We start from the raw sequence: 11,296 nt of genomic DNA, 5'->3' as shown, positions 1-11,296 counted from the left end.
AACAACTAATCCACACCTAATGACCCACCTAAGTGGTACTCAGGATATCACTCAAGAAATCACTCAAGATATCTCTCAAGTAATTAAGGAACAAAAGAAGAAAAGGCACACTAGCCTGGGAACTTCCTCTCTGCCCAGAACATTGGAGGCTATACACCACACCCCCTCTACAGTATTTATAGGAACTCAAACACTGAGATCCTGCTCTGTTCCAGTAACAAGAAGCCGAAAGCACCAGCCTGAAGATGACGAGTGAGACCTCGTCGAAACGTCGCCTAGACACCCCAACTTTTACACGGGAAGACACCCGAGGACACCAAAACCTGCATTCCTGTACCCGTGAAAATCTACGAAAGCAAATATATATATATATATATATATATATATATATATATATATATATAGAACTTGCCCTTTATCTAATGTCTTCATTTCAAAGTAAAGATGTGCTGCAATACTCTGCCTAGAAACATTTAAAAAAAAAAAAATCACTGTGGTCTGAAACCCAGATTAGGCAACCTCTCTTGTGCACTTGAGATGTTATTGTTAATCTTCACATTTCAAGGGCTCCTCTCTAAAAAAAGGAAAAAATTGTTATCATGCTCTGATTACGGTAAAAACAAACTCAGGACTTTATTTAGTCTATTGATGCAGACACTGAAAGCAATAGGTCTTATAATGCTGAAAAACATAAAGGTGAAGACCGCCAGGGTGTTCTCCACCTTAAGCTCCCCACACACGACTGTTTTCCTTTTGACGCTGTCTGTAAGTTGTTGAAGTAGAGATATTTCTTCAGAGTTTTATAATTTGCAAAAAGCAAATTTAAATTACATTACAAATTAAAACATAAAGCCTGAGGATTTTATCTGTGAGGTTTGTGCACAAGGCTATACTTTTTACGCAGACGTCATTTGTAAAGTTCATTTGTATCAAAGTTAATATTCAGACATTTGCAATTTTTCAAAGAAAGGAAGGTTAAACATGGCTTAAATGAAGTATTTGATAGAACAAAATGGTTTTTTAAATGTTGTCAAGAGTAGAGGCATGCTATTTTATTGATACCAATATCTTTTAAAAAAGAAAGAGCACTAGAAATAGAAAAACAAGAGAAATAAGACAACAGAACTCTTGGAAAGGGAAATGTGCAAGAGCCCAATATTTATCGGATCTGCATGAGTTGATTGCATCCCATTAATTTAAAGTGTTTGCTCTCTGAAACATTTACTTTAAAACAATTCACTTATTTTTTCATGAATACTTTGAGAAAATGTGTGCAGATTTTTAAAATAGCACAGTTGAAGTTCATTGCCAGGATGATCTTAGATGACTTGGGGTGACATCAAACATTCCAAAGCTCCACTTTTTCATCCAGCAAAAAGGTGAAAGGGAAGAATACTACAGTATTTCCTGCAAAATCACGATGGAAAGCCATAAAAAATATGTGTTGCTATTGCAGTGCAGATGCCGTAATGCCCATAAAGAATCTTCTTGTATTGTTGATAAAAATGCAAGCTTCTCACTCATATTTGTGGAGAAGGAACAGTCAGCAGACCAGTTGGCTTGATTTTGTTGATGCCTCCATCCAAAATGCAAACCCTTGGATATTTGACTTTCACCAGGTGAGCTGCAAACTGAAGCAGAAAGACCCAATGTCAGGAAGATGCCTATCATTTTTGAATGTGCACATACACATTAGCACAAAGCAGCAAGGTGGCTTGCTGGGATACCTGCATCATCTTATTAATCAAACCACAGTCTTCCTTTACAAAATTATAATTATTTCAAGGTATTTTGCCTGTTCTCTATAAAGACAAACAAACAAATACAGAAACAAACAAACAAACAAACAAACAAACAAACAAACAAACAAACAAACAAACCGTACTGTGCTGATAAAAGATTAAAAGTTGTTGCTTTCTTAAGGCAAGGGGTAACAGATCAGTGGTGAAACATGTGCTGAAGGATCCATGTTCCATCCTGGGCAAAAAAGAAAAGGAAGGCAGGAAGGCAGATCGGATAACAGGTGATTGGAATCTTAGGCAAGGGGGAAGAGACAACACCAGGCTAGATATGTGCACCAAAAATGAAGACGACTCTTGCCCAAATGACAATATATGCCCAATGAAAAGGCAAAGTAATACAAATCAGGCAATGGCAGTGGAGGCTAGTCCATTAGGGCAAATGGGGCACTGTCCCAGCAACCTCCGCCTGCCTTCCATCAGCCCCCACCTGCCTTCTTACAACCAGTCCAGGTTGTGGCTGCCGCCTTCCTCCTTTGTCTCAGTTCTGCAGTCAGGATGATGGGGAGGAAACTAGAATTTGTTGGCTATGCTTGTGATTAGTTCTGGGATCTGCCAACTGTTGGGCTCCCTGCCTTCCACCCTACCAGCCACTGTGGAGTAATGGATTAACTTAGAAACAACAGAGAAACAACTACAGGACATTCAGAAGACGCCAGAAGGGAACTTTGGGCAACAATGTTTTTAGTGTGTGATGTTATATTGCCAGAAGCTGCCCAGGGTGGCTGGGGCATATAAATGATAAGATAATAATTATAATGATAATGATAATAATTAGTATACAAATAGTAGGCGAAGTAGTAAAAGAGGGGTTCATTGGGTTTAAAGAAAAACAACCATCCTTGTGTTTATGCTGCATAATTAAACTGCTTTAAGTAGAGATTGGATGGCCACTTGTCATGGATGCTTCAGCCGAGATTCCTGCATTGCAGGGGGTTGGACTGGATGACCCCTGGTGTCCCTGCCAACTCTACAGTTCTATGATTCTAAGCATACTTTGTCTCTTCACACACACCCTCCGTATTTCTGCCTGTCATGTGCCTTCTGGATGTGCCCTAAGAAACAAATGGGGAACCTGCTGTATCCTGAACTCCAGCTTCCATGAGTCCTAACCAGAACAGCCAATGGGCAGGAATGATGGGAGCTATTGTCCAGAAGCAACTGCAGCGTCACAGGTTTCCAGTCCCTGTGTTAAAACCTCTCCTGTTGGCTGCAGATGATCTTTTTGTATGCCACAGCTTCACATGTTGGGCTTGAACCACCTGCAGAGTTTGGTGAACAATCAAAGTACACTGTATACCTATGCAAACAGAGACACAGCTGATCACACAGATGTAGAGTACTGAGTGTAGCTGCTGCTAAACTAACCACTTTAGCAAAGACCAAGGCCAAACAACCTTGGCGTCTGTGTCTCCATTCAGGTTGCTGCCAGATCAACAGAAGGGCACTGTCTGTGGTCAGGAGAAGGGGAAAACCCAGAGAAACATTGGCTTTACTGTTACCCAGGGGACGACACGGCAACAATGTGGGTAGACCAGAAAATACAGCTCTTTGCTTACTTTGCCAAGAACCCGAGTTGTGTTGCTTTGGCTACAAGCAACCTTTACGGACTTTCCATTGGTGCATTTCAGCCCTCAGCTTTCTGTAGCCTGTGATAGCATGGCATGTCTTCTTAAATCTCTTCTCTGTCGTGCATTCATTCAGCCCACTCTGAATGAAAACCAACTGCCCTTACTGGAAAAACCCTCCATAGTCTCGCCCTTGCAATTTCTTCACTCTTAAGTCCCAATGCACTCCTGCATGCAACCTTTCCCAGTTCCACCCTACCCCCTGGTCATCTGACAGTTGACTATGCCCCTTATTTCCTTTCTGCCTCCTATGCCTTTCAGAACACCTATAGGATATCAGCTCTCATTTGGTCTCAAAGCTAATATTTTCCTTGAAATTCCAAATCATCCATTCATCCACCTTATATTTTCAATATCCCAAGGCCCAATTATAAATAAGTCAAAGCAACTGAAATAAAAACCATAATCTTCCCATATTCTTTCTGGGTTGAATTTTAGACTGTAAACTCATTGAGGCAACACCCTATCATCTTCAACTCTTGTAATGCACATTGATGGTGGCATAGCTGTTAAGGGGAATGTAAGTTATTGTGCAGAAAAACCAGCCATTGTGCACATTCACCAGGCCTCACGGAGAAAGTGCATATTAACCTTCCATGAAGAAGGAATTGTGCGCATTTCCTTATTAATATATAGTAGAAGGTCTCCATTACGATTCCTATGTAGCTTGACCCTACCCTGTTATTAAGCTTTTTTCCTTATTCATTAACCCGTATACAAACAAAAAACTGGGCTGATGAAGTCAGTCTTTTCTACCTCATTGTCAATGGCTTGGAAGGACCCCTAGGTCACCCTACACTACAGTATTCCCACGCATACCTGGGAGATGCATCTGAGCACCAAAGGGAACCTGCTCCAAGTGGTTGCAGCTGTATATGAAGGGGCCATGAATACAGAACTACAACCCTTGAGATCTATTCATAATTTCAAGTGAAAAGCCAACAGAACTCCAGTTATGTATTTTACGGCTGTGCCTTTGGCTTCCGCTTATCCAAAAGGCAACTGTGTGTCCTGAAGATTTGCTTCTCGCTCAGAGCTGATAAATCTTGCGCTGTGCTATTCTTTCATAATGCCCAAGTAATCATGATGTAGTAAAACAAGGATTTCACTGAAACTTTGACAAATGACCTTTTAAACCTCCCAACGGGACAAAGGGCTATTACTACCCTCATGCTGGGAGACCCTTAGCAACCAGGCTGGAGCGGATCTGTGACAACTGCTGAAATATCAGCTGTAAGAGAGAGAGAGAGATCAGCAGAGTACTGCAGAAGAAATGTAGTGCCTTTTGCTAGCTGGGTGGTCCAAAGGATGAGGAATACTGCAGAGAAAAGAAATGGCAAAGAGCTTGAGTGGAAAGGGACAGAATGTAAAATGTGACATGGAACTAGGTGGTCTTGTAAATAGAATTCGGGAAGATATTTATTGATGGGATGAAGGACAGCGTGTGCTTGCATGCATCATTTTCACCAAAGAAAGACATCCATGGATGCAATTTGAAAAGGCGACAAATCACAATAAATAACAATGAAAGCAGCCCCGCTCTCCACCCAATTAAAAAACAGTACCGGAACGGATTACTTCCGGGTTTCGGCAGTCACGAATGCGCAGAAGCACTAAATCACGCTTTGCACATGCACCGAAGCGCCGAATCGCAACCTGCACATGCACAGACGTGGGTTGCGAACACTGCGGGTTGCAAACGTGCATCCCGCACGGATCACGTTTGCAACCCGAGCGTCCGCTGTATTGGATTATGTCTAGGCTCCATCTAGGTTACTATCCAACAGCACCAAATAAATGGCTGAGGCCATGTTTCATACTCAGGTCTCACTTGCACCAAGAAAAAGTCAGATGGCGATGCCACACTGGCTAGTTGCTAGAAAGACATGACATCTTCTCCACCTGTGCTTTCTGCAAAGTAAAACACTGCTAGAGGAGCATTGGCGGTTATTGCTAATTTCCTTTATACAGTTCCATCGGTGTGCATGGCACTTTACAGAGTGCCATCCCGGCTAAGGAGTCGAAGAACGTGCAATTATTTCACTTACATGTACTTGGAACTTAGCTCTGGAAAACTAACTGCAGGACCAGGTGTAGCCAATGTGGTGCCCTCTTCATTTTGTTGGTCTCCAAATGCCACCACTAGCAGCCAGCAAAGCTGATGGGAGTTCAGCGTTCAAGAATATCCAATTACCCCTGCTATAATTATCGGTATAACTAGGGGGTTAGTGCTAAATGCTCCCCCCCGCCCTACTAATGATGCTAAATGATGATCACCCCTGCAGTCTAGCGCTTTAACTCTTGGCAACAAACATGGCTGTGGCTGCAGAGGTTAAAATCACAAAATCACAGAATCAAAGAATTGTAGAGTTGGAAGCGACCCGAGGGTCACCTTGTGCAACCTCCTGCAATGCAATGAGTTTACCTCCTTCTTGAGCCTCAGATATGGAGAGATGGGTAGTGCTACCCCACATTTTGCCACTGGTAAAGACCAGAGTCAGAAGGTTGGTCTCCTCCCTAGCCCCTCCCCTCTGTTTCTTAAAGTGCTGCAAGCTTCCAGAGGCAAGCTGGGAGACATCCAGGGTCTCAAATGGTGTCAGGTGCGGCAACATCACCTTGGCAACGTAGCAGCTATTCAAGCCTTCTTGGTCTCCATCCAGTTCCTTGGTCCTTGTGCTAATGATAATGGCTGGCTGACCCCACTCCCCAAACTGTCCTGCCCACTTGTTGTTCCCCGGAAGGCAGGGGCTGCCTTGACTGCTTTTCCCACCTCTTCTCTCATTGCTTGGGGAGCAATACCCAGGGAAGCCTGGATACCATCAAAGCCCCTTTAAGGCTAGCCACTGATCGCTACTCATTTTTAAACTTTTTCTCCCGAATACATTTGCGTGGCTATTCCCTCCCCCCCCACAGGTGTAAAGAATAAAGACACAGGACACAAGAATTTAAGTTAATGGGCGAAAATGGCCACAACTTTATTGATTACAGGTAAGAGAGGTATTGGCTTTAGGCATTGGCCCCTAACCGACTATCCGGTCTAACCGGGAAGGGTTAAACACCAACAGGGGGAGCTACCTGAGATGCGTATCCCTAGGCGCTCCCCGAGGGGTTACCGCTCGGGGGCGCGCTTTAGGCCCTAGCCTCCGTAGGTTTCGGACGAGGCGTCGCCCCTCGGAGTCCTTTAACGAACTACCCTTCAATCATTGGGGGAGGTGATGGCGCTCCTCCCCCCCGACCTCATTTGCATGACAATACCCCGGCCAATGCCTACCGCTAAAACCGGGAAAGTTGTGACGAATTTGCTACGAGGTAGGCGAAAAACCAAGTGGCTCACGAACCAGCCAATTAGCCAAATGGGAAAAATTCCTACCTGGCCCCAAACGGCAACCGGCCGAAGCCCATAGCAAGGTCGATGGCAGAACCTAAAGGGTGGGTGGGTGGGAATTCGAGCTCGCTGCCAGGGAGAAAAGGGGCGAGCCGGTGGCTGCCCCGACCTTATGTGGCCTCTAGGAGGCCCGCCCCTGCCGCCAGCCGATTGGCTGGCGCGCGGGGGTGTGACTGGGGAATCCCTGAATCGCGCGAGGCTGACCCCAGCCTCGCCGGAACGTGGGGGGTGACTGGGGAAACCCTGTAATCCCGCGAGGCTGACCTCAGCCCCGCGGGAGTGTGGGAGGGGTCGTGAGCCCGCAACTCCACCCCCTCCTGAGGATCGGTAGTGGCATTGCGTGGCTATTCCCTCCCCCCCCACAGGTGTAAAGAATAAAGACACAGGACACAAGAATTTAAGTTAATGGGCGAAAATGGCCACAACTTTATTGATTACAGGTAAGAGAGGTATTGGCTTTAGGCATTGGCCCCTAACCGACTATCCGGTCTAACCGGGAAGGGTTAAACACCAACAGGGGGAGCTACCTGAGATGCGTATCCCTAGGCGCTCCCCGAGGGGTTACCGCTCGGGGGCGCGCTTTAGGCCGCCAGGGAGAAAAGGGGCGAGCCGGTGGCTGCCCCGACCTTATGTGGCCTCTAGGAGGCCCGCCCCTGCCGCCAGCCGATTGGCTGGCGCGCGGGGGTGTGACTGGGGAATCCCTGAATCGCGCGAGGCTGACCCCAGCCTCGCCGGAACGTGGGGGGTGACTGGGGAAACCCTGTAATCCCGCGAGGCTGACCTCAGCCCCGCGGGAGTGTGGGAGGGGTCGTGAGCCCGCAACTCCACCCCCTCCTGAGGATCGGTAGTGGCATTATCTGCTTTAGAATGTATAGCTCCAACTTCTTGTTATACTCATGCATCAGAAGCTAAAATCTTGTGTTTACAGTTCTACTGTCAACTATCACGTTCCTCAATAGAAGGTAGGGTCAAATTATGTTTATGTCCAGACTGCTGAGAGCAGTAAAACTTAACATCTATCATGTATGTTGGTACGTTAGACACTTCATGCTCTCAAAGTGTATACAATGGAGATTCCATTAAGGGAGGGGAAAACTGTTGAGCAGTAACTGGACTAAGGCCAAATCCTGGCACTTCATTTCTCTTACAGACAAGTGTAAGGGGGAAAAATGGAAGATTTGTGAAGGCGGGTTGGCTAAAAAATGCAGTAGAAGCAAACAATGGTACTTTTCTACATCATGCATTGGATCTTGTGGTTTCTTGGGAGCATATTGTTAAATGATTTAATTCAATGATAATGTTTAAGTAACTATGGTCCAATATGTTCTTATACAAGAAATCCAGAATGAGGTAAAGCAATCCTTCAATGCTTTATCAGCATACAACCCCATTTTAGGAATTCACAATATTTCACTGAGATCATGATTACCAGACACTTATAAAATGCAGGCCGCTTTAATTCAATTAGCTAACTTTAAACATTTAAAAATATATAATACCATAATACCCTAAAACCACTAAGACATCTAAAAATATAGAGCTGAAGTCAACTAATATTTACTCAGAGTAGACCCAGCAAAAATTAATGGCCATGTCTGATTTGGACCCACTGATTTCAGTGGGTCTACTTCGAGTAAAAATTATTTGACCACAGCCCACTATAGCAGCAGAATTAAAAACAATGGGTGGCATTCAACAAAATTTACTAAGTAGACCTAGTCACATGAATGGACCTAGTTTAGTTCATATGTCTGCTCTCGAGCATGACTAATGTTGGATACAATCCAGTATCAACAGACTCAAACAGCTCAGACGCACAAAGCAGTAGTAACATCACAAGTTAAAAACAACAGCAGTTAAACACCAATTACTAAATTATCTGGTAAAATCACTTTGGACCAGAAAGGTCCAGAAAACCTGTTCAGAAGTCATCAGTGTGGGGACCATGTATACGTGGGTAGAAAATCTGATATGCATGGGGCCACCTAAACATATTAAGCTACTGGCTGTTCTGCATTGATTCCACACACCATGGTGCACACTCTTAGATCCCAATTAGTTTTGTAGGTGACTACTTATTTAACAAAGTCAAACAGTAAAGATCCTCTGGTGATCAATGACACTGGAAACTTGTTTCTTAGATGTGGTTTGCAGCTGTACCAACCCTGAAATATGATGGTAATGAGGGAGATAAGTAGTGAGGAACAGAGTATGGTAAAAATGCACTTTTCACTCAAGATCAAGGAAGAATTCCTTGCATGCTCAACTGGTGAGGAACGTACACTTTCCACTCCATAATTTCAAGTATAAACTGACAGGTATAAGAGTCTAACGCACAAGGAGTTTAAAGTTCCCATTCATCTGCACAGATGGAAAAATATGATAAGAGATAAGGCTACCACAGGCCAGCATACGCCAAAAGAGAACATTTCTAGCTTAACTACTTTAAATTTGACCACACTTACCGCAGATCAAACTGTTTACTTAAAAATGTACAAGTATTTATTAAACAGTTCTTCCAACTTTTCAAAGTGGAAAGATCTCGCCACCACCAAAGACTGCTTAGTTAGTAACTTGCTGTAACAATTTATGTTGTGTTTGCATAAAATCAACACAGTCAGCTCGGATGGAAGGAAGCCGTTCACAGGGTCTTTTTCCCTAAGCTGCAAAATAATCCTAACTTTATTTATACAGCCTGTCCCGCCTTCCCACCACCTTGAACTTTACAAGGGACAATATACTTGGTGAAGCATCCGTTGATACAACTGCAAGAATACTACAGGTGTTTCTAAAAAGGAAGCAGAATCAACAAATGCGCTAAAGGAATCAAACAGAAAAACATTCAAAGCCATTTGGAAAACAACAAGGTTTCTATGTACTTCTCGTTCAACACCGTTCTTGGTTCTGAGGGCAAAGGGGAACAAAATGGAACGCCTCTGGGTCCAAACTATACTGGCTCTGTCTCCTGTTGCCCTCCATGGGTTTGAGGTGTAGCGTGTGTGTGTGTGTGGGGGGGGGGACGGACTGCTCTACCTATGTTGGCTCCCCGCATGATGCAACAGGGTTTTAAATCTTCCCAGGTAGCCTACAAAAGCAGACCAGGCTCTCCACCAAAGATGTTATTCCTCCAACCTGTGGAGGGCAACAGTGATGGGAGGTGGAGTTAAGTTTGCTCATTGTTGCTCCCTCATTTCACCCCACTTTGTGTGATTTAACGCAAAAATACGATGCCTTAAAATTGTTTGTGGCTGTCTGCAGTTGGGAGTGCAGGAAGGAGAGGGAGCTTAACCCTTTCCAGCTGCACTGCTGTGCACCCTCAAGTTCCAGGCATGAAAAACAATGTGGAGAAAAGCATGAAACCATGGTCCATTGGGAAAAGCTTAAACAGTCCCTGTTGGTCCTCCACTCTTGGCTCAGCCTCCCAGAGACGCCTTTCATGGGGAGGGGATCCCCCAAACCTGTTGGAAAACTATTTCATGAATCCACTGTGCAATGATGGGTGCATAGATTCAGTAATTAGTAAGCACCGAAAATACTCTACAATGATCATTGTGATGTGAACCAAGATACTTTCTTTTGCTGTCAGCCAAAGGAACAGTTCCCACATGGAAGGGTCACCAGGCACATTTGGAAACACGTCAGTTTCATAAGGGAAAGAGACATTTGCCAAGAATGTGTCTGTTTCCTTATGCTCTATAATATGCCAACAAAACCTCGTGCAAAATCATGACTCCGACTTTGACTTTTTGTTTGGAGTTGGTTGCCCATCTCTCCCTAATGGCAAATATTTCTCTGTGCTAGCAAGAATTGTGATATTTTGGTATTTGGAGCAAGGCATTTAAAAATTGTCCCAGAAAATGAGATAGTAACATTTTGGTAACTTTTCAGGCCAAAAATAAATGGCTGTGATGATCAAAAGTTCATGTGCCATAACCACAGACAGCTATAAAAACACTGTAGGGTAAAAAGTTCATTTAGCTTCATAATCACCCCCTCCTGGCCTGAGCTTCCAAAGTTGTGTCCAAGAAAATGCTGTTCCCAGAGTAACAGAGACAAGAATGGCTAATTATTATTGTCAACAGATTAATAATGTTAAGCTTGAGCTTCTTTTTCACATTAAGAGGATTACTTCTGCACTGCAAAAGGACAACCCTGTCATTTCAGATCACAGAGAGTCGGCTTGCACGTCTAAGTGTATTAATAGAAATATGAAAATTCTTCAGAATTAGTGCTCTTAGTAGATGAAATTAACTCACTATGCATTCAGTAATGTGATCAGTTTCAGAAAAGGTGTTGTTTACCATACCAGCCATTGCAATATTCTTCCCCCCACCAAAAGAAAGAAAGCAGAGATGTTTCTGTTCACTCATCTTGGGCAAGTTGTTTTGCTGGTTTCCTTGTTTGTTGACCAGGCAAAGAGGCCACACTCACATTCTGTGAGCTACTTTAGTGACGCTGGAAACCATGTGAATTCCATTGCCCAA

The 11,296-nt window shown here is 44.0% G+C and overlaps 1 protein-coding gene across 1 annotated transcript in view; it reads right to left on the bottom strand.

Moving 5' to 3' along the window:
• Window positions 1-608: 608 nt before the first annotated feature.
• Window positions 609-11,296, bottom strand: part of TBCK (TBC1 domain containing kinase) — an 82,364-nt gene continuing 71,676 nt past the window's right edge. Inside the window, exon 25 of the mRNA XM_081876755.1 lies at window positions 609-1,631. Coding sequence (XP_081732881.1) covers window positions 1,521-1,631 — 111 coding nt within the window. The 3' untranslated portion in view covers window positions 609-1,520. The remainder of the gene's footprint in view (window positions 1,632-11,296) is intronic.

Source organism: Podarcis erhardii (genome assembly GCF_964252035.2).
Source record: "Podarcis erhardii genome assembly, chromosome: 9".
In the NCBI taxonomy this organism is placed as follows: Eukaryota; Metazoa; Chordata; class Lepidosauria; order Squamata; family Lacertidae; genus Podarcis; species Podarcis erhardii.
This window is presented reverse-complemented; position numbering and strand designations above follow the sequence as displayed.